Below are 27,854 nucleotides of genomic sequence, written 5' to 3' on the forward strand. Positions count from 1 at the left end.
TCTCCGCTCCACGCTCCCAGTGTGTCCCCGTTTCTCTCTCGGCCCGCCACAGGTTAAAAATACTCCACCGTAATACAGTCACACATTTATGATTTTAATTACACATTTTTACAGTTAACTAAAGATCAGGCTGCTCGCAGTCGCTGCTGCGAAAAAACCGCGTCTCTGGAAGCTCAGCTGGAACTGATGCAGACTGGGATCAGCTGGGCAAACTGCAAAAAAAAAAAAAAAAAAAAAAACACCACTGAGGAACAAACAGGGTGTTTGTTTCGTGTCGCGCACACATCTGTTTAGAGTTTTTCTTTTTTTTTATCCATGTGCTTCACCGTCGCAGACGGCCACTAGCTCGCTATCTAGAGTCGCAGCCTCTTGATATCTTCGCTTCTGAAGTCGATCCGCAAAGCCAGAACCTGACGCACCTCGGCAGGGGTCAGCCGCCATGTCAGCGGGCCTGAGTTAGGACCCCAGTAGTCCAGGATCTCAGTCACCTGCAGGACAGAGAAGCAGAAACCTCAAGATGCTACCAAAGAGACCGAGAGCTAGGCAATGTTGATCTCACTCCACCTTTAAGTTCTTTAGTTTTGACATATTTTTAAAAACATGAAAACTAAAAAAAATATAAGATTCTGATTATGTCTGAACTTACTTTCTGAACTTAAAGTAAGACAATGCACAAAGAGGAATCGGTTTTGATTTGGACACAGTTTTAATGATCATGTTAGCAGATTTTCTGCAAGAATTCAAATTTAAGACTTTTAAAGACTGTTATGAGGTAGATTTAAGACCTTTATCTCCACAGAAATGTACAAACATTATCCAGTTAACTGACATTAGGTTTGCACTTATCCATAATGGATGCAAAAAACTAGCTAATCTGCTAGCAAGGGTACGTTAGCAGCTAGTTAGCAGCTAGTTAGCAGTAGCCTCAACTATCCAGTCACACTCAATGTCCCATAAGAAGAGAGAAAACAAGAGACACACCACATACGATTAAATACTCCTAACTGATTAAAATATTTAAAGCCAACTTACGTTTTTTTGTGAACGAATTTAAGACATTTTAATTTTAGATGCATAAATTTAAGACTTTTTAAGGATGCACGTCCTTCCACAGACTTTTTTTAACCCCTTGAATGAGCCAGCAGAGAGAAAATGCCAGAGCATTTCCAGCCTGTATTGAGCCACTGAGTTACACAGTTGCCCCTCTCCCACCTGTTGCTGAGAGTACTGACTTCCAGTTATAAACAACATGGAAGCTGAAGAAGAGTCACTCATCCCTCTTGTTTGGAGTTGGTGTGCAACTAACTGGACGTCTGAAGCAGCTAGCGTGTTTTTCTCCAACTGTTACTTTATTAAAACGAGAAATGCAAAACAGATTAGACAAACTGCAATAAGTTCTTGAAAACGACTAAATTAACAAACTCATGTATCGAAATAAAATTCAACATTGCAATATAACAAAAATGAAGGTGCAATATTAATAGTTACCTGTTTTAAATGAAATGATTTGAGTCGTTTTACATTTTTGAGTGAATAAAATGAGACAGCGGTGTTTTTAAATGAGATTATCACACAGTGAATATTTCATACAGGCTCATGCATAAAGGCCATTTTATAGTCATTACATATTTGGGCTTACTGCGTCCTCTAACTATTTTTATCTCCTTAGCAAAGATCTTAAAGGTCAGAGGCTCCAGAGAAAACATGCTTGTATTTCTAATAAGAAATCTTAAATATGTGTTTGTAACCCACTACGTGGATTTTTTAGTCAAAGTTAATTCATTTATTGATATTCCTCACAGCTACAACTAGTAAAAGTAATATTTGGTCTGACCTAAATTTTTTCAATCAAGGTTAAGATTCTTCTCATCTAGAAAGTTCAATAATATAGTTTATTTTCACGAAAAGTAATCGTAACGATTAACCATTAAAACCAGTGGAACCAGAAGAAGTGTGTTGGTGTGAATCTGAGTTACCCGCTCCAGGTTGAGGATGGTGGCCATCTGCGTGAGGCGAGCGAACTTGTCTCTGATGGTCCAGGTGGTGACCGTGGTGAGGTACGCCACCAGAGACCGCAGCTCTTTGTCAAACTGCAGCCCTCCCAGCTGCAGCAGGAAATGCATTAACCACAAACCAGCAGGATGCATTAGCAAATCACTGCAATTTTTCAAAATAAGCAGGGAAGGTTTGGCGCCACCCTGTGGCCAAAAGCAGCTGCTCACCCTGCTAAAGGAGCATTTGAGCACGGTCTTCTCCATCTCAACAGAGATCAAGCTGGTCATCAGGCTGGTCAGGGTGTCATAGATGACAGGACTGAGGGCCGTCTGGGGAGGAGAACCATGACGATCACAAAAGCAGAATTAATCCGGTCAGAAATCGGCTACTTTAATGTTCGTTACCTTGAACTCGGCCATGAGCTGCTCCAGGTTAACGATGAGCTGCTGCACCCAGGGGTCGTTGGCTTCATAGTCGTTAAACTCTTCCTGTGAAGATCGGCCACAATTTAAAAACAAAAACAAACCCGACTTCTGGTTGTTTTCTGTGTGTGTGAGGCGAGCAGAACCTCCTCTATGTTGTGGGAGATGGACAGAAAGCTGCTGATCCAGGGCTTGACTTGAGGCTTTACGGCTGTCGTGTTCAACTCCGTTAGACCCTCCTAAATATTAATATAGTTAGGGTTAAATGTTGAGTTAAGAGCATTGAAGTCAAAGTTAGAATAGATTTGGCTTGGTCTGCAGAGAATCATTGACATTTATTCAGCGTTTTGTGCGCGTGTCTAACCTGTAATAGATCCTTGAACTTTGCAGAAGTGCTGACGAGGTCGGACAAGCAGCTTTCGATCTTTGCTTTTTCACCAGATCCGACTCCCTGAGTGAACAGTTTGGAGCAGTCGTTCTGCCAGGAAAAAGAGAAAAAACAATAAACATCTGCTTTTTCAACCTGCAGAGATATTTTCCTAAAAGACAGGGGAGAAATGCGCCTCTTACCTCCAGGTTCCTCTTTAGCGTTGTGATATTCTCACTGCAAACCTCCACGTTATTCAGAGTGACCTGCGTTTGAAAAGCACGTTAAGGACTGAACAGAACTGCACCAGACAGAGATCAGGACCGGACAATATTCTCTAGCTAAGCTCTGAAATGCTGACAAAGAGATTTTTGACCAATTCATTAAAGCTGACCCATTATGCTTCCTGGAACCGGTTTGGTAGGTCTACCGGCGATACAAAACCAGTCTGCAGTTAAACCTCTGAGTCCTAAGTTTCAAATCTCTGCCTGGACATTTTTGCTTATTTTAATTGTATGCAGTTCTTTAAATGTCCTTTGAGTAAAAATATTTGCCCACTTACTCATAACAACTGGAACTTTCAATATCTAGCAAGTTATTTTCGCAATTTAGCGTCTATTGAAAGATTGACTTATCAGATTAATTTCACTCCCTGCTACGGCGGGGGTGAAATTACCGTAATAACCCAATATTGCCTGGAAAGCTTAACGTCGCCCGTTTGGCCTAGAAGGGTTAAACCAGTTGACCAAAATGTGCTTTAACTCAGCTTGGGTTGCTAGGTGATGGGCGGAACTCTTCTGGGGTTGCTAGGTAACGAGTGGGGCTTCACTGGGTTTGTGACATTACATTCTGGAAGTTTTTTAAAAGACTCATTTAACTTATTTAACTAATTGCCAAAAACTTAATGGGTGTTTTTTTAAGCACTCAGGCTGTTTTTAGAATCAGTAGAGACCCAAATGTAAATAGAAAAACACACAAAATGTGAATTTTGTAATAAAGGTGTCCTTAAAGAAATAAAAAATGAAAAATTCCTGCTACTTTCAGTCAATTAGACATCAACCAACGACAGGTTTCTTTGAGTTTCCTCAGTTTTTTACTATCTGATATGCGTTATAATCTCTACAAAAAATATTTGGTATCAGTCAGACTTCATCTGACTATCGGACCAGAGTTTTATGCTAACATACAACTCTGGAAAAAATGAAGAGCCCACTGCACTGATCCCCATTGAAAACCTCCTAGTTTCTCCACCAGACACTGATTTCTGAACTCTTCCTGAGTTAAAACATTAGTTTTGTTGTTTCTAAATGAACATAAACTTGTTTTCTTTGTATTATTTGAGGTCTAAAACCACTGCATCTTTTTTGTTGTTGTTATTTTCTGCAAATAAACACAAAATTTTTGCTTTGAATTTCAGAGACATGTCAGTAGTTCATAGAATAAAAGAACAATGTTCATTTTACTCAAATATTTACCTATAGAGAGTAAAATCAGAGAAACTGATCATTTTAAATGGTCTCTTACTTTTTTCCAGAGCTGTATAAATAATTTTTTTTTACTTTTGTCTATTTTCTGAAGCCAAAGATTTTATCACCTGAACCTTGTCTGTTAGCTGTAAATATGGAGGGCATTTTACTAGCAGGCAGAAGTAGGAGCGGCACATGGCGGTGTCTCCGATCATCTTACCAGGAAGGCAGCCTTGGCGTTTTCGGTGCTCTCGATGCCCAGCGTGTTAAACTTGCCCTGCTGCAAGCTGCTCTGCATCAGGCTGACGGCGCTGCTGACGCCCCGCTGGATGTCCTGAAGCGTCGTGGCCGGGAAGCCCTGCCGCAGCTTGTTGTACAACACCTCTCTGGCAGCAGGGAAGATGGAGGACGGAGGTGAGACAAGAGGCAGCGGTTTGTATAGTCTTTGAATTCTGCCCGGTAGGGAGGCTGAGGAGTCACCTGAAGTCTGACTCCAGCAGCGAGTTGGCGAGGTTGATCATGGCACAGAGGCAGTCGATGTTGGAGCTGGACAACGCTCTGCTGATGCACTTTTTAACGATGTAGAAACAGTCGTCCACCATGCTGCTGGTCAGCTGACCCTTCTCGTAAGTATCCATGGTAACAGCCTGAAGCCGGTGAGAGTAATTAATAAGTTATGTAAAAATTAGGCAGCATAATTTCACATTAACAAGTCATTTCATGCACCATCTCTTGCTTTCACACGTGTTAGCAAAGCTAATTTCAGCATCATTTTACTGGATTTCCTAAAATATATTTATTTATGTTAAACTGGGACCTTAGTCCAAATTTTGCACCATAAACATGCAAATGTGAGCTGGTATGACAATAAAGTTGAATCCTTGAAGAAGTAAGATTAGAATAAAATAAATAAATTAAAATCTGATGCAGCCTGCAGCTCTTGGACTCGAGCAACGACGAAGAAAATACATCAAATATTTTACTTCTTCTGAACTCTACAGACTAAAATGTTTTGGTAAAAAGCTGAATAAATGACAGGATGATAAGAAAACAAACAGCCTCCACAAACACTGTTTTACATTCATTAACATCCGATTTTTTTTTTTTACAATTCAGACGAAAATGTATTTTTTACAAATCAGTCATGTTGTGCCCACAAAACTTTAAGATCCATGTCGTCACAGAAACAATTCCTGCATTTAGCGTCACGATGAAATCCATGTTACTTTTTGTTTAATGTCAGCAACATAATTTGAAAAAAAAAAAAACAGTAACAGAAGAATCATATTGTTGTTAAAATTGTGGCTCTTCTCTGGACATCCTGTCTACCAACAACAAGAGGCAAGGCGCAGCAGGATTAGAAACCTCCACGAATGCCCCAGGGAGCGAATCTCATAATGAGGCGTCGAAACAAGTCTAACAAACTGGAAGTAATTCGTTTAACTGGAATCAGGTCGGTAACTTGGGACACGAAGCAGAGCATCCCTGAGAAACCGAGCCGTTCAAAACAAAAAACAGGAGTTTGACGTTTATCTTCAGCAAAAGGAGAAATGGATTAATCAACATGGAAATGTTTAAACCAGAGGAGTGGAGCACAAAGCCTGAAGGTCGGCGTCTGTAAGTGTGTCAGCGTTAAGACTCCTGAGTCAAATAATCGAATCATCAAGCAGAACTACGTATTACTAGAAATGAAAACAAAATATTTGGTTATGAGTTTCAAAGAGCGTCCTGCAGAAAACAAAAATAAAAATCACAGCACACGTTCTGGAAAAACTGCAATGAACTGGAACTAATCTGGCTCCTTGGCAGCAGGTCGGTGACTTAGGATGCACAGTTCTTTAAAAAGTATTCAAACCCTGAAAACATTTTTTTTTACATTTTGTCACATTACAATAACAGACTTAGATATATTTTACTGGGATTTTATGTGAAAAACCAACAAAAAGTCACACATAATGAGGAAGAGGAAGGAAGAGTTAATGGGTTTCAACTTTTTTTTTTAAAGCTGAAAAGTGTGGCGTGCATTTGTGTTCAGCTCCCCTAGATCTAAACATAGTAGAACCACCTTCTGCTGAGATTACATTTGCAAGTCTTTAAAAGTGTTGCACATACTGTTTGTCTCAGAATAGACAGACGGCATTAAGATTAAGATGGATGATAATCCATCCCATTAACTTCAGTTCTGACTGAAAACAAATGTTTTTGTCTCAGCTGTGCCGTCGTTTTTAAACTTTTTCTAAATTTATCTTGCCTGTCGCTCAGCCAAAGGCAGTTTTCTACTCTGCTGAGCAACAATTAATTATTCTATTTCATTCTACTTCCAAATAAGCATTTAAAGCAAAAGATGTGATTTTTTTAAAAAAGCTTTTTATAAACATCTTACTGTCGTAACTTTGAATTTGAAAACTATTTCCATGTCATTTCATGTAAACTTGAATTAAATTGAAGTTTATGAAACAAATTCTCCAGTATTACTAATTTCCAGAGCTATTTAGAGTCTTGGAGATTATTTTGAAACAGACGTGAGGCCTCCTGACCTTGTTGACCGACTCTCTCATGTAGTACTCCTCCATTGGGATGTAATATCCAATCAGCTCCTGCATCATGGTGCTCAGCAAACAGTGCTTGATTAGCTTCTCCACGTTCTGCTGGTGCTCTAACAGTTTTTGGAGAAAATAATAGAGCAGTTAAAAACAACAACAAAAAAGAGAAATATCCCCGTCTTGTGATAAAACTACCTGGTGTGATGCTCTGAGCGTCTCCGACCTCAAAGTCGGCCATTATGCGGCGACGCAGGAAGCGCAGGTACAGCTCCGCCCTGGCGTTCATTAGCGTCACTTCTGCCAGTACGGGGTCCAGCTCCCTGTTCGACAGGAGATTTCATCACAGAGTTTATATCCACAGCGGATTTGTGAAACCCGACCCTAGAAGGACCTTTCAAGGTTTAAATGAAAAGTAAACAGAATAAAACGATCATAGTAAACAATGGATTTAAAACTACTGAATGACAATATTTAAAAATGGATACAGTTCTGGGTCATCTTTTGTCAGTTCTTAAGCCTTTAAGTGAATATTTTAATGTCAGACTTGGTCTTAAAGTCAGATGGTAATGAGTCCAAGAGTTTACAGCTAAAAATAAAAGCCATCTGATTGATTCTGACGACTTGACTGCAAATATAATTTCAACAAATATAACTGATGCATTTATGAGGACAAAAACTAATTAAGCTGTCAAAGCTCATTAGATTATTCTTCTAAATAATGATACAGTGATGACAGTGGATTGACTTTATTTATAACTTTTGTCTAAAGAGCCGATGTGTTTGGTTACAGTAGGAGCGGCCTGTAAGCCTGTCACAATAAGCAATAAATCAATCAGAGAATTAAAACGAGCTCTATAATTCCCATTTGCATGTTTGTTTTTTCGTTTTCTCTCTTTCTACAAAAGACTGGACAACAAAAGCCTTCGGTTTGACATATTGGTCTTTTTTTACAGACTTCAGTATCCATTTTATTTGTTGTTTTATTTACCTTGGATATGTAAAATGTCCTTCAGCTTCAGTGTTAAATGTTTGAAATTAGATTTGCTGATATTCGAAAGGATGAACTTGCCACTATATCACTTGAACATGGTCTCAAAACAACAATAATTTATCGCAATAAGTTCAGAAACAATTCATTGTTATCATGACAGGCCTCCCTGTGTCCAAGCACATATTATATGTGGCAACAGAAAATCATAACAATCATACCGAGGGCTGCCTGACTTGATGTGATTTTCTAATTACCGTATTTTCCGGACTATAGAGAGCACCTTACTATAAGCTGCACCTACAATAATAATAATAAAAAAAAAAAACTGGAGCCACTGATATCTCCGCTGCTCTCAAGGATGCAGCAGAGAGCTGGTTCGGCTCCAACGCCGAACCATGGACTCGTTCACGCCGAGCAGCGGCTCTATTTCCCTCCTGTACTGCCAGATCGATAACCTTCAACTTAAAAGCTGCATCATTTGAGTCTGAAGAAGTTTCTCCGTCGTTCCTGCTGCTAGCATGGCTTGTGCTGAATGAAAAGCTGCATTTTCTTCTTTGATTTCCAATTTTGACTTTCAATGATTCACATCCTGCTAGAGCGCCCCCTGGTGGTTGAAGAAAAATCCACAGAAAAATCACCGCTTTGAATCACCGGGCTGTAAGCCGCATGATTCAAAGCGTGGGAAAAAAGTAGCGGCTTATAGTCCGAAAAATACGGTAATTGGTTATTTTCTGCAGTATTTCTATGAATAGAACCACTGCAGAGACAAACAGGAGGTGAATATAAAGCAGACCTCGGCTCGATCCTCTCCCCTGGTACGCTCTTCATCATGCTGGTCTGGACAATCTGGAACTGGAGGAAAAAGGGTCAGAAGGAGCAGACATCAAGAGCACAAACCATGCAGCTCTGGTGCAACATACACACCTTGTTGTGGTATCCTCTCTGCTGGATGAATTTATCAACAATTTTCTGGGCCTGACGGTCGCATTCCTGCTGCAGGTGAGTGATGAGGGTGTACAGGTGGCCCGGACCGTAATACGTCTCCACTATGGGCTGATGAGTCTCAACGACACGAGCGATGCCTGTGAGCAGAAACCATCACATTATTGGAGTCGTGTGATGAGCAGGAACCCAGGCGGGCATGCAGAGGGGGGTTCTCACCTTCCAGCAGCAGTGTCAAAGTGTCTGCAAATATCAGCAGAGCTCTCTTCTCTCCCAGATCGCCTCCTGTCGCCAACAGCAGGTTCTCCTCGGCTTTGGAGGCGAGCTGTGTGGAAAAAAAAAATACACAAAAAGTTTCTCAAATCATCACATGATGAACTGGAGATACAAGAATCTCGCAACAAGACGGAGACACTTTTCAGGGAAGACTGTAGAATAAAAAGCTGGAGCAACCAGAAACAACAGGTCTGCCTAAAAAAAAAAAAAAAAAAAAAAAATCAGACGGACAGCTGCAGCTGATCTAGAAAGATCGCGTTCTCACTAAAACCAGGAAGGTAGAGCACATTTCTCCAGCTTTGAAGTCCCTACACTGGCTCCCTGTAGCTCAGAGAATAGACTTTAAAATACTGGTTTTAGTTTATAAATCACTGAACGGCTTAGCACCACAACACATTAAAGATCTGCTGTTGTCATAGCAACCTTCCAGACCTCTTAGGTCTTCTGGTTCTGGTCTGCTTTGCATCCCAGAATCAGAACTAAACGAGGAGAAGCAGCATTCAGCTTCTATGCTCCACAACTCTGGAACAAACTTCCAGAAAACTGCAAAGCAGCCGAAACACTGAGCTCCCTTAAATCTAGACTACAAAGCCACCTGTCTAGAGCTGCTTTTGAAACATTATTAATGAAACACTACCCAACATTCTGACCTGTAAAGATGGGACTTGGCAAAAAGCATCTTGAAATGCCTTGTTGCTGAAATGTGCTACACAAATAAAATGTGATTGATTGATTGAAATGACCGTACAAAACTGCAACAAATAACCTCTACCCTGTCCAGTGCCTTAGCGGCTCTCCTCCAACCCACCTGAGTGCACAGGTACTGGCCGAACCGGGCCAGGCCTTGCTGGTGGAGGCCCAGCAGAGGGAAGATCTTGAAAAACCTCTCCACTTGAGCCAGGTCGACGGCTGCTACAGCCTCGTCGAGCTTCTCCGCCACGATCACCTTCAGCTTCTGCTCCGCCTCCTGCAGAGTCACCAGACTGGCATCCACAGCGCTGCCTGTTCAGAAATGATACATTATGACTGTCAGAGTTTATCTACTGAAAACAAAAAGATGAGAGAAATATTCCCAGCTGGTAAAATGCTACGGTTAAATATAATGGTCATATTTTAAGCATTAAGAACTGAGATGCTCAATCCGGGCTGACACGGTAACAAAAACTAGATGCTAAACATGAAGACAGAAAAACAACCAAAAAGTACAAAATTAACACTCAGCGTGTTTCCATGGCGACGCAAAACAATAAATAAGAAGCCTCGTACTTTCTTCTCCCTGACGGCTCAACTCGATCACTGATTGGTCCAGAGAAAGGTAGCGATGGATGTGAGCAGCCGCCTGTTCGTAGTCTTCGTTACGCAGCGCCGTCTGAACGCCGTCGGTGCAGAACTTCAGGTCCAGGATGTCGTCAGCGCGCTGGATGACGTTATAAAGCCGGGTCTACAAACAATAAAATAAAATAAGACCTTTAGACATATGCATTAATTATCAAAGTCGCCACTTTAAAAAAATAAAAGAGGTGCACTTACTTTTGCCAGGTCTAGCTGTCTGACTTTCCGGCTGACATTTTCAGCCAGACTGCAGGTGAAAGTGATCATGCCTGACAGCTGGCTGGCATCTCCTCCAATCAGCTGTAGATTCGGTCTGCAAGGAAAAAATAAAGCGCATCAATTTATATATATATATATATATATATATATATATATATATATATATATATATATATATATATATATATATATATATATAAAGATCTCAGTGAGGCTCAAACAGATTTATTAAGTCTTTACCCCATCCTCTGCAGTGCCAGCATCTTTGTGTGAATGCTCCCCTCCTGCCCCACCAGCCTGTCGAGCTCAGCTTCCACTTCTGTCTATAATAAACAGAAAAAACACAAGTATTTTTAAATTAAGCAGCATGCATGCAGTACAATCACAAGACGTTTGCATAAAGGTCTAACTCAACAAAACATCAACTTAGTCACATAGGATAAATTCATATGGTCAAATGTATATTTCAAGACTTTACTTTTGCTCATTTGATTATGTTTTGGAGAAACCCCCCCTAAAAATAGAGTTATCTTTGGAGAATGTAATCATACAAAAATATTTTCTAAACAAATAAATGTTCTGTTGTGGCCATGTTATATTCTCCCCAGAAACAGCGACTGTTAGTTGCTTTCATTTGATTTAGTAGCTCAACTTCTCTAAATTAGTCTAGTAGCCTTTGCACAACCTACGCTATACTGAAATCTTTCTAAAACTCTTACTATACAAATTAGGAGCTAAGATATCGTGCAAAAAAAAAATATACCAAGTTGTAAATCACAAACCCTCTATGTTTATATGGGGACTAAATTCTGAGAACATTTTCTAGTACGGGCCAATCATTTACCTCTCAATAAACAATGAAAAAGTATTTCCCAATATTCTAACTAATCTTTTTCCTCAGCTTTGTTATACAAACCTCGTTAAGGCCTCAACAGGCAGAAAGTGAATTTCACCATTGGGTGCAGAAATCTTTAGTGAGACTCGAGCACAGAGATGCATCCATCAGGCATTTCATGGCAGATTTAACTATGTGACTCCAGTTGTCACACATTATGTTTTATTTTAAGAACTATAACACATAAATAAGAAAATATGTGCAGTAGGCTGTTTGTCCTGGTCGTCTGTAATGCGTTTTATTGTTTTCCTCAAATTCACACACAACATACAAACTAATATAACTCCTGACGTCTCTATGGGGTAGGCACTCATATTTTAACAGTGATTAAATGATGATTTACAATAAAATAGCTCAACAAGCAGAACAATTAAAGGTGAAAAATAATGTCTAAAGTTGATTTGACTTGAAAAGTCTGGATAGCAGCTTTGACACAGGTTTGACTGTTTTATTCTTTTGCTAAACTCCGCTGTAATTAACTGTAATACGGTTTTTAACACAGAACACTGCAGTAGTTTCTAAAACACAGAAAGAGGTAGCTTTGGTCTAGATCCTTTGATAATTAATCAACAGCGGATTTTGTTAGCTCTATGACTGAAGGCAGCAGCATCGCGGAAGTTTACATGGTGACGTAGGCAACAGACTGAGCTCTGCCTCTGATACGTACCTCCTCGGTACAGAGCTGCTGGTAAACCCGCTCCAGGTCATCCAGCTCCGTCAGCCCGGAGATGGTCTCCATGCTCACAGACGATAAAGAGCCAGAGTCGCATCTTTTGGCTACCAGAGCTACGCTGTCAGCCATCTTCCGCCACACGAAAGCTACTCCGGCGTCAACGTCATCAGTGTGCTAATATTCCCTCGGCTTAGCCTGGCAGGTAGCGCTGCAGCAACAACTTCGGCTTTACGTCTATAACATTGTCCTGTTACATATTGGAGTTCGTCAAGGAGCGTTTTATTATGCATATTATTACATGAAACAAAACTTCCCACTTATTAATGTCGGAATTAAACGCCCAACCTGAGTAGACAACTTTTGGGGTGAATTACCCCGCTTATTTGCGCATGCGCACCACACCAAGCATAAATCATTAGCTTTCATAAATGAGTTTTCAGTTTTCATGAATTCTGGCCTAAATCTTCACTGTGATAATTATTTGTACTGCCTTTGAAGTAATTTTTTCTAATTTATAAGAATGTTAGCTTTAGACATTAAAACAATTACTCCTATCTATAGGTATTTGACTTTAGCGTCAATTGTTAATATAGTTACCTGTATATTTTATATATATATATATATATATATAAAAATAAATAAATGTATAGTCGATTTCAATTTTAAAAAATTGGTATAAACATCTTTTCTCCACATTTTATTTATCCTGCATGTACATTTAACTGGGTTCAAGTATTCATAGCACCAAAATTACTAACACAAGCCTACTGTAAACATTACCTTAAAATATAAAAAAGTTTGGTGCAAAACCTGCTTAACACGAAATCAAATTTGATTTGATTTCCTTTAAAGGTTTACCTTTACAGAAAAGGTAAACCTTAATAAAGACAAAGCAAACAATGTCAATGAAACATATTTATGAGAACTTAAGTGAAAAGAAAAAGTCCACAAAAATCATTTCTCCAATGCTTTTTTCTATTTAAAGTCTGAACCATGAATTTAAGTGTTTACAAGTTTAAAATGCTCTATATACAGTTATACATCTTACAGTATGGAAGTTCATTTTTCAAACTATTTAAAAAAAGCTTATATAATCTACATGCTACACATTACAAAGCCACTTGTGAGTGTATCTGAATACAGAGTAATTTGAAGGCAGAAGCATCGTCCCAGGTCAGATTCCTCCATATTTAAAAGAAAACATCAGCTGGAACAGGAACTGAGCCACTGTGCATCAATTTTCTGGAAAAACATCTTTTACTTGGAAGGGAAGTTAACTATATATCTATTACATCACCCTGTGTTAGAATTAGTCTAACCCTTTCAGAAAGGCTAAGAATCAGTGGGTCACTTTGCTTTTGGAGAGCAATGAGAATTCTTCCTTTTCCTGGTAGAGCTCTTCCCACTTCTTCCGCAGCTCCGCCTTTTCCTTCTCCAGCTCCTCTCTCTGTCGGATCAACTCGTCGGCTTCCTCCTGCTGGGCTTTCCTCAGCGACTCGATCGTCTCCCTCTCTGCAGCGGCTTCTCTGGCGCCGACTGTCTGCAGCTTTTCCAGCAGCTCCCGCTGCTGCTGCAGAGCCTGAGCCTCCTCCCTCTGCGTTCTTCTCAGAGCTTCAATCAGCTCCAGCTCCCGTTCAAAAACCCTGACCTCCACCTCTGGTTGCCTGGAGATCTTCAGTCCAGCTGAAGGGAAAGACGGTCTCACTGTAAAGGAGATGTGAACATATATTTATGATCGATAGTGAAGGAATATAAAACCGAAAGCTTTAAAGGTGACCTACTATGCTTCCTTTAAGAGCTTAGAATACATCGATAAGCTCTGCTAAACATGTTCAAGGTGTTTTTTGCACAAAGTCTTTCTTAAATGATGAGATTTTAGTCTGGTCAGTTTTGTCTACTTTGAGCTGTTTTAGTGCATCTTGTCACTTTAAATCCAAATAAGCTGCTGCTGGCCACGCCCACAACTCAATAATTACAGTTGCTCATCAAAACGACTGTAAACAGATGCGCAATTATAGAAACGTATATCTTTGAAAAACAGAAGTGGAACTTATTACACAACCAACAAAGCTGCAAGAGGTTTCTGGATGTTAAGTCCACAACAAAACACCTGTCCTTTCCAGCAGCCATTGTACAGCGCATACAGTGGTATAAAGCCAGCTAATCAAGCGTGCTGGAACTCTGCTGCGGTTGCTAGGTAACGGTTTATGAAACGGCTCATTTTCCAGACACTAAAAAAAAACAAAAAAAAAACCTTACTGCCAAAAATGATTAAGTGCTTGGAATGTTTTTGGAAGCAGTTGAGAGCCAAATGGAAATACAAAACATGCAAAATATTAATTTAAAAAGCAGCAATAGAGACTTACCTGAAAGTTCGTGTTTCATTAACGGACTTTCGGTTGTTCCACCGTGGCCATTTGAGTCTGGTGACAACTGTTTGAGCGAGTTGGATCCCAGCTCAGAAAACACCTTCGGGTGTCTTTTCGACAGATGTCGGTGCAGATTACCAGTGCAGCCGCTGTCGTAGCACTGCAGCTTCCTCATACAAATGCGACACTGAGCTGCTTCTGAACTCTCTAATCTCTCAAAGTGCCTCCAGATCACGCTCCTTCTGCGGTCTTTGGTCTGCGGTCTCTCAGAGGAGTTTTCACCTGCCTCTGAATGAAACGCGTCTTGTGCCAAACCTTCTTGCAAAGAGTCGGGATTGTCGTTTATGATATGACTGCCATCAGGTTCGATAGAAGGGGTCATGACGTCAGAGCTGTCGTCCTCCACTCTAACTTCCACTGATGAAAAAGAAATTTAAAATACCAGTTATTATTGAGGTTTTAAATGCGGTTCTAAAGTCTCTGTGTCTAAAATAACTTTCCTACAGTCAGTAGCAGTAAGTTGTCTGAATATGAGTGCAGCTAGTTTAATCCAACAAACTAAGAATTGCAAAAACACCATTTATTACTGCAGCTATTATGATTTTCTACATAAAGATGGGAGATGATCATTGGAACCAGAATCCTGCTTGTCTTTGCCTCTTAATGAAAATCCCCCGTGCTCAAACAGGTACACATCAAAAATATGCAGTAGTCACATCTAAAAGAGACATCAAAATTTTATTTTATGAAAAAAAAATGAACCATTTAGGACTCTGAGGTCCAGATTAGTGAGGGATAATCCATGCTCGGGGTAGAAATTTCCCTTTCAGGAAGTGGTTAAGTCTAGAAATTCAGATTACATTCAGATTACCAAGTAAAAATTTACACTCACCTTTGGAAGAAAGGTTCACCAAAAATAATAATAAGACAAGTTAGAGCAACAGACGCTCACCTGGAAACCATTTCTGTCCACTGTCCCACATGGCTCCCCCCGTTCCGTCAGCATTTGAATCCTGCAGAAGAAGAAAAGTTCTCCAGTGTAGCTTAGTGGACACAAACTTTAAAATAACACTGCATGTATTTTGGTCAGGCTGGAAGGGATACAACCTCTGAACCGCTGAGATTTCTACATGCAGTTGCAGCAGTTAAGAATATTTAATCTCCTGTGGTTTAAGTTTTGTTTAGAATGCTTCTTTATGCAAGTTAAATTCATATATTTACACGTATATGAAGATTTTTCTGCTTTATCGCACTGTTATAATATTTATGTTTGCTAAATGCCAGAACAGTAAAGGGAGAAATTTTCTTTTACACCACAATCAGAGGCTTACATAAACTGAGATTCCTTTGTTTTTAAACAATATAGGAAAGCCCAGATGATGATGGCTTTGTAAGCGTCTGAGTTAAATAGACTTAAGCAGAAATCTTTTTTTTTTTTTAAATCTGATCTCAAACAGGAGAAGCTTCAGCTAATTTAAAGACAGACAGTGAGAAGAAAATCTTTTCTTTTAACTGTAATTCTTTAAGAGGACAAATAGTTTACCTCTGCTTCTATTATTTTCTCAGCCGATCCACCTTGTGGCATGCCTGGAAGGTTGTTTATCCCTGGAATAGTTTCATTCAGTGTGGTCATAATGTGAGATTCCCCATCATCCAAAACCAATTTCACTACACAAGAAGAGAAAAATAAACATCCTAAAGAAGCTCTGATGATGACGACAAGGGGCCATGCTGTCCCCTCATCGATAAAACTACACATGAAGAGAAGTGGTTTCATTGACCAAACGTACCTGGAGCCTGATGGGGCTCTGTTCCTATGTAGGATTCACGAGAGACACCGGCTACATTTACATCCTGTGAGGGCACAGCAGGGCGGTGGTTGGTGGACAGCAGCTCTGACAGCACCTTTGGGTGCCTCTTTACCAAGTGTCGACGAAGGTTGCTAATGCCGCCACTTTTGTGCAACTTCTTCATGCAAATGCGGCAGCGGGCGGCGTTCAAGTTGTCCAAATGTTCAAACAGTCTCCAAATCAAGCTGCGCCTGCGTGACTGCTTGTTGGGAATGTGGCTAAGATCATCTTCGTGTATTAGATGAGCTAGCGAGCCTCGTGGCGACGTCTCATAGAGGCCACTGACAGCAGTGCTGGGATCAGAATCATTCTGGGTGGTCCTGGTGTTGGATTCATCGTCGTCCACCGACACTACAACTGCAAAACAAAAAGGTATTTTCTTAAAAAAACTAATTTTTGTCTCTAAAAGCAGAAGGCATTATGTCTGGCTTCCTTGCTGTGTTATTTCTTAAGCATCATTTATAAGGCTACTTCTGTCTATTTATATGTAAAGAATCAAAAAGCAGAGGTGGTAGTGTCAATTTTCCTGCTGCCAATACCATGTTGTACTTTATTTAATCCCAAAAACAGAAACACTGGAGGAAGCACCAGGAATATAAATAATATCCATATATCAAAAGAAGTTCAAATACAGAATTTAAACTGGTTTTATTCCCATAATTAAAGACACTATTTCAGCCCTAAAATACATCTTCGCTTAAATGCTCCACATAAGACTAAAGTTTAGCAGTTTACATTCAGAACCAGCTTTAAGCTAACCTGCAGCAGCTATGAATAAAGTAAGGTTTCATTTGCATAAAAGTGAACTTCAGCTGAATGACGATGAAAAACTAAAAGTGGCCTAAAACTGAGCCGTGGGGGACTCCATTTAAAATCTTCTGAAAACTGGGCGTATATCCATCCACACAAACACAACATGTTGTATTTGAAAGGTAACTGCAAAGTTTATAAATCAGATGATGAATGAGCATTCACACTGTTTTAAGAATCCAAACAACAACAGATTACATGCAGTCAGGGATGAAATGGACAGACAAACTAATAACAGGAAATAATCAGGAAGGCATACCAGAGATGATCTGTTCATCATCTATTTCCATATGTTGGTGGTCGTGGCTGGCGGAAGCTTCGTGGTCTCTTTCCATCCCTCTGTAGACCTGTGTGGGGTGTTTGAGGCGCAGATGTCTTAGCATCGGAGTGGTGGAGCCGTGCTCCTTCTTATGAAGGTAACGATTACACAGCACACACTGCACCGACCCTTCGTCTATATCTGTAAAAAAGCTCCACACCACGCTTCTCTTACGGTATGTGTCCAGCTTTACCTTTCGGGGTCCCATACCACACGGTACCGATGACCCAGTTTGGTCTAAAACCAATATTTGACCGTTGGCTGATCTTCGTTAGCTGTCATGCTAAGTTAGCCGAACTGACTCAGACTGCGTTCTTTTTTTCAGCTCTTCTTCTACTACTACTATTCAGGGCTGCGCTGGCGCCACCAGCTGGACAGAATGGTGATTTTTTTTTATATATATATTCAACCTCCAAAGCACTGTATCATGTATTTTATGGACAAACATTTAGCGTTTTGTGTACTACATTGTCAACTATTATTTCAAATAATTGAGCTGACATGTAAAGGGCTAAAGTCTTGAAAATGAATATATTGTCTAAGTGATTTATGAGAAAAAGGTCAAACAAAAAATAATGACTATGATGATTTGATATGCAGCTTTTGCGCGATGCTATGGATAATATCTTTTTAGGAAACATGCATTTTCGGTTTTTAAGTTATTTTTGATGCTTTTATGTATAAATTTTACTGGTGAATGTTTATAATGGAAGGCTACACATGAATTCCATATCGAGGGGGCTGCAGTATCTTAATATCGAAGTAGGCAACATAAACAATTGTTTAAAAAAAAGCTGAAAAAAAAAAAGTTCAAGCTTGCTAGTTGTCCGTTTTGTCAAAAAAGCTTGATAATGACATGGCCTACATAGAAATGACTATATTTTACATTTTCTTTTGTTACATTTCAGAAAGTCTCATTTACCATTTTTTCTTCTCTACAAAGACTATTATAAGTCGGCATACGTCAACTTATGAAGTCCTGATACAAAAAGGCAGAATGAGCATCATTCCTATCGAACAAACCAAAAACAGGAAAGATGCAAAGAAGAAAATACATTAAATGGATGGTATATTTAGCACCAAGTTAAACTCTCAAGATACTGTTTTAATTTGTTTTGTTATATAAGAGAAATGATGCACTCAGGTCAGAAAATGGCCTTTAAATTAAAACAATTATATTTATTAAAAGAAAAATATGTCACACAGATTAAAAGTACAGTTTATCAACTCTGAAGCAGCAAATTAGTGCCCAAAATGCCATATTAGTTAAAACAAGACTTAAAAAAAAACAAAAAAAAAACAAGATATATAAATATTACAGCATCAAAACAGAAATTCACAGGCTGAAAGACAATGGACAAACATGTCAAACTTTCTCCAGGGAACAATAAATAAATACAAAAGTTTATTATAAATGTTGAAGTCACATTTGCAGCAAGCTGGCTGGTGCAAGCACTAAATCGTTTAGTAAACAGGTGGCATTTTATCAGTGTGAAGACAAAGGAAAGCTGCTGACAAGGTGATTAAAAAAATAAATCAGCTGGAATGCGTTTTAGCAGTGATGGATTCAGCAGAAACATTTTCTAAAGAAATTAATGTAAACAACAGCCCTGCTGAGAAAATGAGATGTAACAAATATATTAAGATCTACGCTAGCAGATCAAAAAAATTGGACAGATTAAATAACATCAAATACTCTTTAAATTCCCCTGATTCCCATATAACTGGAGCTTTGACTGTAACAAAGAGGCAGCTGCTATGTGGCGGATCGGACCCACTCACACTGGACTACGTTTTAATTTAGAATCAAACTCTTAGTTTTAAGTGTAAACTTAAGTTTTTATCTTTAAAATAAGTTGTAAATGTTTAAATCTCCAGGTAAACCTAACAGGTAAATGTTATGGCTTCATTCTTTCCGTCAGTTTTGATAGATAAATCCAAGTTATTACCAAAACACATTTCATCCGTGTTACAATAACTATAGTTTTCATCTAAATGTAGGACATTTCTTTTAAAATAATGGAAATGCGGCACGTAAAGAAAAACCTCTGGCTTATTTACAGCGAGCCGCTCAAAACAAACATTCAAACTTACCTGGTTGCTTTCAGGGGGCCATCGCTACAAACGAGATATTCATGTTCTCTACATAGCTTATTTTACTCAGTCCCTGGTATATTTGCCACGGCGTGTTGTAACAGGAAAAAAAAAAATAATCTGGTTAGGTTACCTGTAGCAATCAATAATGTAAATCATTTTGACCATTTCTAATGCAAGAAAGCCAACAATAAACCAACAGCAATAAGTCAATAATATCCTAAAGTTTTTGTCAATAACAAACATTTTGCCAATAATATAATAGATTATTACACTGAAATATAGTAATATCTGCAGCTGATGTAATTTAATAACACAACTGTAAATCAGATTATTTGAAACTTTGGTGTTCTGCTCATCAAGTATCAGTAGACTTTTATATTTAAGTATTTATTAAGGAAACACATTGGGCTGCACTTTCTATATAATGAGAGATAATTTTAAACTTGTTTAATCTCCATTTTATTTTCTTAGATATTTGAATTTTTGATTTAATGTTTGGAGGAATATTTCTTTTCACATTATTGGCTAAATGTTCTTTGTTCAAATACTTCCTTATACCATTTGTAAATTATTATGTTTATAGCTTTGTTACATTTAAAATGTTCAAAATAGTGAAGTGATTGGCTATTTTATCAGTATATTTTGCTACATGAGTCACTTTAACCAAAATGATTAGAGCTAAAATTAAACAAAACTAAATGTAAACGTCCCACAGCATTATTATTTCTGTTCTGATCTTATTTAACTATCAGAGGTAAATTATGAAAAGCACCTAAGTCAAATTATCGTCTTGCTTTCATATTTAGTCCTAAAGTAAACTCTGGTGAATATAATAGTGACCTACAAGTAGTGATATAAACGATGTTTAGGCAAACAATAATTTAGATTTTAAGTACAAAACTGTTCAACTCGTCTTAATTTAAATACAAAACTTGAGTGAAAATATTTCGCTGCAGACTTTGTTGCACAAATGAAGCACATACATTATTCTGAAACGTGCAAATACCAAGTATTAAATGTCGATGTTGCGACTTACTGACACAAAACCATTTACAAACTGAGAAGAGTACATTCCTTACTTCTCAACTTCGAAATGAGCCAGATGAAGGCAGCATCTACAGGATTGTTGGCACACGTTTGTCGCCAGGCTGTCTGTAATTCCACTGGTCCGAACCCAAATAATAAGGCTGTGGTTTACTGATGGAGTACATTTAAGAGTACTCTCCTTCCTCCAGGCGCACAATGCAGCTGTGTCTGTGTTGGCTAAATATTAATCTGCAAAACCTGAGAGGAAGTGAACATGAAAGTAGTCGTGTGTGTGTGTGTGAGTGTGTGTGTGATGTAAACGGCCAAAGCAGCTGAATCGCAGACATACGTTCAGAGTCCCGTTCTGTCACGCACGTAGATTTTGCACTCAGTGAATGTTTCAGTTCAGTTTTTGTTTCTCTGCAGCGCCTCGCACAGGTTGTGGTTGGGGTCCGGCTCCTGACTCATGATCTCCACGCAGACCCACTCCCCGCTGCTGCTGGACTGTTTGACCGCCTCCACCACCGTCTGCACGTACAGGCCGTCTTCGAAGGTTGGCGCCGAGGCAACCGGACCTTGTGACCACAACCGCCGCTCTTCATGAGCCTGGAAGGACTGCCTCAGCGCCTTCACCATGGAGCTCAGCCCCTGCAGGTGAGGGCGGGGCGTCTCTTTCGCCTCCGGTCCGACGCCACCGCCGTCAGACAGCAGCAGCTCTTCGCATTTGCTCCCGTTGCGTTGGCCGTACAGCTCGGTTCCCCTGGCGACCAGCCTGCCAGCAGATCCGACGATCATAACCTCGTGCACGAACGACCCCGGCATGTTGAAGTTCAAGGTGACGGTGCAGCACACGCCCGAGGATCCGGTTCCACCCATCAACATTTGGAAGAAACAAAAGTCGTCGCTGGTGACGCGGCGGATGCCTCGGATCAGGTTGTTCTGTTGCACAAAGGTCCGCAGTAAGCCGTGCACGCGGTGAGCTCTGGTTCCCGTGAGGTAACTCAGCAGGTCGATGATGGCGGACCCAACGATGTGCAACCCGCCGCCGCCCATCAGCTCCTCGCAGGTCCAGCCGTACGACTGGTCCAGGAGGCTCGGGCCGTAGACCCGCACGTCACACACCTGGATGTCCCCGACGTAGCCCTCCACCAGCAGCTGATGCATCGCCACAAAGGCCGGCAGGAAGCGCAGGGTGTTACCCATCATGCTCAGCAGCTGGGGGTAGTATCTGGCTGCAGTCACCATCTTGAAAGAGTCGACAGTGGTTGCAGCTTTCTCACACACGACATTCTTCCCGATACCTGAAAGACAGCGGGAATAGATGGAGAAACTCAGCTAATACTGAACTATTAAACTCACACAGCACAGCTAGGCAACAAGACTTAGAACTAAAACCTGATTATTTTCACTTCATATCCGAGTTCAAGCTATTATTTTTCTCACTTTCTTTTCTAAAAAAGAAGTTACAAATGACAGAAAATATTATAAAAATTTATTTTCATCATCCCTTCTGTCAGTTTTTACAACACAGTATTATGGCAAGGATGCAAAATGTTTTTAATTTCAAGAATACAGCCAGAAAGTCTTAAAATTACAAGAAAATGTTTATATGAGAAAAAAAAGCTTCTAGAGTTATCGAGATCTAACAAAACTAGTTCAGTCTTTCTTCAAAATAGACTCAGTTGTTTGTTTGCACAATCATTTCAAAGTCGTTTAAAGATCAAATTATAACTTCAAAAGATGCTCAACATTCCTCATTTGAATTCTTATTTAGTCAAAATTCTCATAAAATTATTATTGCATTCTCCTAATATTACGACTTTTTTCTGGTAATATGAGCATATTTTCTTATTATTTCAACTTTATTGTCATACGACTGTATTCTTGTAATATTATGACTTCATTCTTGTAATTTTAAGAAACAAATCTTAGCCTGGCCCTAATATTTTGTCATAGAGTTGGCCTGAATTCAAAGTCCAAATAAACAGAAGCTCTGAAGCACGTTTGTCAAACAACTTTGGTTGTGCAATGATAAATAAATAAAAAAATCCTAATTTTCCAAAAATTAAATCTTCAATAAACAAAAATTCAATTAAACGATAAAATAAATTTATCACCCAGCCTGAAAACGCAAAAATAAATGTAACACTTGTAGGTTTTGCAAACATCTTCACCGCATTGTGACCACTGCTGGGAGTAGCAAAGTCTACAGTAACTGTAACTTGAACAAGGTAGGAGGCATTTTAACAGACTGACTGCTTCAGCTGGTCCAGCCTGTCCTTTCACAGGTCACACACCGGGTGTGTTCTGCATGCAGAGATGTTCGATAAGCAGCGTGTCAGATCTCCTCTTGAAAGCTTCCCTGCTGCAGACAAGTCCTTCAGCAGGGAAACATTCAGGAAGTTGCAACCAAAACAGGAAACTGAGCTCAACCCTGAAGAATTCCAACAGATGCTTTACACTGACGCCCCTCCGGTACAGTAATGTTAGGATTACTTCTAAGAGTTTAAAAAAAATATCATATCAGTTCCTCCAATAGCCCTCAGGGGAAATGTTACGGTTCGTGAAAATATTTTCTGAGGAAAGTCTCCTCTGCCACACCCAGGGAGATCACAATCAACGGAAACGTCTTAAGATTATGCTTTCAGAACAAAAGAAAGTTAATTTAATCAGAATTAAAATCTAAATAGCTTACCCAGTGCTTTGACTGCAATCTGTCTCGTCATTGAGGGGGGAATGTAGATGCACACCAGATCGACGTCTTGGTGCAGGAGGACGTCGTCGGATCGGCTGGTGTGAAACGGGATGCCGAGTTCCTTAGCCAAGCAGCAAGCTTCCTCTTCGCTTCGTCCCCAAAGCGCATGGACTTCAAAGCCCTCGGTTTGCAGCAGCGGGACCAGCACTCGGGCTGTGCTCCCGGTGCCAAAAACACCAACTCCTGGCAACATGGCCCTGCCACTTGGCGTTACTTTACATGTGGGCCACAGCCATCCATTCCAGTTTCTCACCAGCAGAGCTGCTTTTTTTTGGGAAAGTTAGAGGGAGTTACCTGTGAAAACGAATAAATGGATCTTAAAGGATCAACGATAAACATTTCTATAACTAAACAGCAGGCTTGCCTATGGTCTCCTATCAGAAAGCCCTTAAAATGTCCTGACACATTCTTCACAATGCTCTACACCCATCAGATATATATAGTATCACAAGGAGGCCTGTCAGATAACTTTTACTGGAATATAAATTGTCCCAAACATTATTGTTGGTTTGAGTCCATTTTCAAGTAATAGTAAAATAATGCACGAACACATTCTCAAATATCAAACTTTTAATTTTAATGAACATTTAGCACTGGAACTGGAAGACATTTTAAATATCCAAAATAAAAAAAAAAACATAAACAACAAATGAAATTAATAAGAAAGTATGTGTAAACAAAACCGTCCTTCAAAAAATCCAGTCATCCAGTTTTTGATAGGAAGACAGAAAAGAGAAAAACAACAAATCATGCAAATGGAAATTATTGAGCTTGTTTTAATTTATTATGCAACTAACTAATTTATTAGTTTTTGGACAAGTCTAATCATAAGTATAAAAACACAGATAATTGGAATCATTTAAAAGTCATTTTAATGCTCCTTCATTTGGGAAAGGAGCCTTTACTCATGCTGTGTGCTGCAGGTTTATGCTAGTAGATTATGAGCGGCTATTTAATGCATGTGTGCAAACAGATGAGATCACACCATGATCCCAGGCGAACAAAGGGTGTGTGGGTGAGCACCTGTGCACCTGCATTACCAGTGAAACCAGAAGTAAACTCTCCCCGCACATGAACCAGGAACAAGGGAAACAGTCACTTATCGCACTACTTATCAGCAGGTCAAGGCTTTTTCACTTAATGTCACCATGAAAATCTACTGAAACTGCGTCCAGTCAGGTGGACTGATGATAAACCAGCTCAAAGAAAAGTTTATTCATCAGAATCAGACATTACTGGCGCGTATGCACGACATTAAAACAGATGCGGCATACAAGTATCACCATTATGAGGAGTATTTGATAAAGGCGAAGAGCTAACCACACAGAGAGACAATTGATAACCATGTCAGCTAGCGCATCCAGCTAGCCGCACAAACAGATGCAGAGAGAACTCCCAAAACTCGCGATAAACCTTCAACTCTACACGCCTAACAGCATAATTTAAATTTATCACTGGTTCTTTAAAGTCATACACTTAATATGGCATAAGAACACGAACAGATGTCACAGAGTACCTACCGGTGGGTCATCGTCCGCAGCAGCGATAGGTTGAGCCGGGGCGCTGCCCATTTGCTAATGACGGTAACTTCAGTAGCAACGGTTGGGCGGAACCGGAAATACTGTCAACGGAAATTTTATTGTTGAAAAACACTGAATACGGATTTAAATACGAGATTTACGCCAGATGAAAATGTTTTGAAAGCATATTTTGTGTGGTTAAACGAACACAGCTCTTTATCTTACGAAATTTTGCAAATGTCGTTCTGTAAAAGGTGGGAAAGAGTCCCTCTCAACTAAATGCCGTTTGCGACTGAACCTGCTCAATCAACCGGTTCTTTTTCACGGGAACGTTCATGTATGGTTTTCGTTTATGGATCTTTGCATCAAATAGTAACAAAATCCTACATATAATCGAATTAAAAAGAGAGTCAGAGAATTTTTAAAAAACATTAGACATTTTAACAATACAAACATCATTTGGGCAGTGTCAATTTAGAGAACTTGTGAAAAATGTCAACGAAAATGTAACAGATCACACGATTAAGATAAAAGAAAAATGTTCTGCACATATTAAGCTCACAATGAATAGCCAGCTCGTTTTTATTTTTGAGTGCTATTTTGTTGATTGTTGATAAATAGTTTACAGATTTATAAAGAATATTCAGATGCCAACATTTTAATGTTTCCTATTTCTATTAAAAACGAATCGTTCATTTTAGGCATATACTTAAGAAGAATATTTATTCTCTAAAATAATACGTTTTCTTTAAGATTTGAAACAAAAATTTATTCAAGCAAAAAAAATACAGAAAATATATGACATAGATTGAAACCTTGATATTGAAATAGATAACTTTTTTTCTTTTTTACCTTTATCCAGTTAAACAATATTTGGACAGGTTTTCCGTATTGTATTTTCTTAATAACACTAATTTCACCACTGACATAAGCAGTAATACAGCTACTACTTATAATAATATTAAAAATAGAAACAGAGATCTAAGGTGATGCAACTAAATTTATTTTTGACCACAAGGGGCGCTGCATCAGTGGCACTGTCAAAAAGGACGCGCAAGGCATCCTGGGACTTTTAGTTCTCAGTGAGCAACGGCTGGCTAGATAACACTCCGAAGAGCAAAAAAAGACCTATGAATAGTTCGTCTGCTTTAAATTTAGCGTGAGTACGAGATCCACAAGCTTTGAATTTTAACAGCTTTTGGTGGATTTGTACCGAAGAGCAGCTTACTTTGGGTCAAAATAAACAGGAAGTTGTTAGCTTTGTGGGACGTGTAGTTCCGTTTGTAGGCCGCCAAGCTTAGTAACAACGCATACAAAAAAGAAATAGCTACAAAATAACCAAAAACAAAGGCTGTGCTTCTTAACCTTTTGAGAGAACATGCCCGGGTTCACCTGCTGTGTTCCCGGCTGCTACAACAACTCGCACCGGGACAAGGACCTGCGCTTTTATACGTTCCCCAAGGACCCCGCTCTGAGGGAGCAGTGGCTGCGGAACATCTCCCGGGCCGGGGTCAGCGGCTGCTTCAGCACCTTCCAGCCCACCACCGGCCACCGCGTCTGCAGCGTGCACTTCGCCGGTGGAAGGAAGACGTACATCGTCCGGGTGCCGTCTCTCTTCCCCCTGCGGGGCGTCAATGAGCGCAGGAGTCGGCGGGGCAGAGGGAGGAAGTTGACCAACTCGGCCCCTGCCCCCGGGATCGTCGCCACCAGCGTGCTGGGGAACACGGCGGGCATCGTCGAGGGCACCATCGGAGGAGAGGTCGGCGACGACAGCATCACCGTGGTTCAGATAGGCAACAATGGGGAGTACTTGGGCACGGCGCGGCTTCCCGCCCAGGCAGAGGGACCCTGTAACTGCACCCCGCAGAGTCTGGTGGAGCTTAAAGTTGAAGACTTAACCGCGGACTCCGGGGCCAACCAGCAGCAGCTGTCCGTCCAGTACCTGAGTGTGACCAGCAGCCCGTTGGACCACTCGTACTCCCTGACCACCGGCACCACGTCCGCGGAGCTGCTGCGGAAGCTGAACGAGCAGCGGGACATCATCGCGCTGATGGAGGTGAAGATGAAGGAGATGAAGGCGACCATCCGCCAGCTGCGGGTGGCTGAGGCCAGGCTGCAGGAGGAGGTGCGGGAGCGGGACCGGCTGCTGAACAGCAGCCCGATGGCTGGGAACGCCCGGAAGAAAAACTGATGAGGAGGCGACTTAAGTTACCCGAACCGACCCTTTACATGGACCCAGATTCACCAGGAGGAGTGTGAAGAAAAATCCTGCCCAGTTTTGTATTAAACTAAAATAGACTGCCTGGTTTAGGTAGCAGTTTGATTCATCTTACTGCTAATCACGTAGGAACTGGACACATTTTACGCCCCCCAAGATTCCCAAGGCAAGCATATTTCTAAGCGAAAGGAGCAGAAGTTGAACAATGAACTTTCTGGTCGCACAGGGGTTTTTCTATTGACTGTTTTGACTTTGTGTCCATGCCTTTCAGCTTATAGTAGGAGGCTTCCCCAAGCAGCAGCTTGTGCTTTAATATGAAGGGCACCAAGTTGAAGAAAACACTACTGACAAGCATTTTCATCTTTTAAATGAACTCAGCCCTCATCAAATCATCAAAGATGCCTTTCAATGTACTTTAACTTAATTTACCTTTGTTGCTTTTGAAAATATTTGTGCAAGGGAAGACTAGGTTTAGGAAACTCCTTAAAATAGCAAGCATCCCACAACATCGGAAATGTTAATAAAGGAAGTTTCAACATGTTTAAATGTGCTTTTTTTCTTTTTGCCTTTTCCTGAAGGAAAACATTAACTGAAGATACGGTTTGCAGCTTGTACATGTAATCTGTCTCAAGCTAGTTTTGTTTTTGTTTCTTTTGTTATACCAGTTCACTGTAACGTGTTGGACTGAGCAGTTTTTAAAAATTGTGTTGTCTTTAGGGCTTTATGCGCAATACATTTCACACATTTCCTAGTTTTGAACTCAGTCTGA

General features: G+C 40.1%; 4 protein-coding genes across 5 annotated transcripts; 1 reads left to right on the forward strand and 3 right to left on the reverse strand.

The window, feature by feature from the left end:
• Nucleotides 1-81: 81 nt before the first annotated feature.
• cog4 (component of oligomeric golgi complex 4) lies at nucleotides 82-12,413 on the reverse strand. Its single transcript, XM_014994041.2, has 19 exons — nucleotides 12,116-12,413; nucleotides 10,794-10,876; nucleotides 10,533-10,647; nucleotides 10,269-10,443; nucleotides 9,811-10,004; nucleotides 8,946-9,051; nucleotides 8,709-8,866; nucleotides 8,578-8,636; nucleotides 6,989-7,113; nucleotides 6,788-6,906; nucleotides 4,731-4,897; nucleotides 4,471-4,636; nucleotides 2,988-3,050; nucleotides 2,782-2,895; nucleotides 2,564-2,656; nucleotides 2,400-2,483; nucleotides 2,223-2,324; nucleotides 1,977-2,105; nucleotides 82-488 (listed from the first exon to the last, which is right to left on the reverse strand). The coding sequence occupies exons 1-19, from the start codon at nucleotides 12,248-12,250 to the stop codon at nucleotides 354-356; spliced, it is 2,322 nt and encodes a 773-aa protein (XP_014849527.2). The 5' UTR covers nucleotides 12,251-12,413; the 3' UTR covers nucleotides 82-353.
• A 610-nt stretch (nucleotides 12,414-13,023) lies between these two features.
• On the reverse strand, nucleotides 13,024-17,817 carry LOC106921986 (uncharacterized). Of its 2 annotated transcripts, XM_014994040.2 has the most exons (7): nucleotides 17,663-17,817; nucleotides 17,410-17,497; nucleotides 16,281-16,697; nucleotides 16,034-16,158; nucleotides 15,443-15,503; nucleotides 14,488-14,907; nucleotides 13,024-13,825 (listed from the first exon to the last, which is right to left on the reverse strand). In XM_014994040.2, exons 1-7 carry the CDS (start codon nucleotides 17,675-17,677, stop codon nucleotides 13,461-13,463), a joined length of 1,491 nt encoding a protein of 496 aa, XP_014849526.2. In that variant the 5' UTR covers nucleotides 17,678-17,817; the 3' UTR covers nucleotides 13,024-13,460. The 2 variants fall into 2 exon arrangements, with proteins under 2 accessions (XP_014849526.2, XP_014849524.2); XM_014994038.2 differs by having other exon boundaries at nucleotides 17,410-17,813.
• Nucleotides 17,818-18,622: 805 nt separating this feature from the next.
• On the reverse strand, nucleotides 18,623-24,972 carry gfod2 (glucose-fructose oxidoreductase domain containing 2). Its single transcript, XM_014994034.2, has 3 exons — nucleotides 24,868-24,972; nucleotides 23,288-23,641; nucleotides 18,623-21,893 (listed from the first exon to the last, which is right to left on the reverse strand). Exons 2-3 carry the CDS (start codon nucleotides 23,538-23,540, stop codon nucleotides 20,998-21,000), a joined length of 1,149 nt encoding a protein of 382 aa, XP_014849520.2. The 5' UTR covers nucleotides 23,541-23,641; nucleotides 24,868-24,972; the 3' UTR covers nucleotides 18,623-20,997.
• A 618-nt stretch (nucleotides 24,973-25,590) lies between these two features.
• On the forward strand, nucleotides 25,591-27,631 carry thap11 (THAP domain containing 11). The gene has a single exon (XM_014994036.2). It carries the CDS (start codon nucleotides 26,246-26,248, stop codon nucleotides 27,056-27,058), a length of 813 nt encoding a protein of 270 aa, XP_014849522.1. The 5' UTR covers nucleotides 25,591-26,245; the 3' UTR covers nucleotides 27,059-27,631.
• Nucleotides 27,632-27,854: the final 223 nt, after the last annotated feature.

This window comes from Poecilia mexicana, unplaced genomic scaffold, assembly GCF_051168715.1.
Source record: "Poecilia mexicana isolate PSO_F unplaced genomic scaffold, ASM5116871v1 scaffold_3, whole genome shotgun sequence".
Lineage (NCBI taxonomy): Eukaryota > Metazoa > Chordata > Actinopteri > Cyprinodontiformes > Poeciliidae > Poecilia > Poecilia mexicana.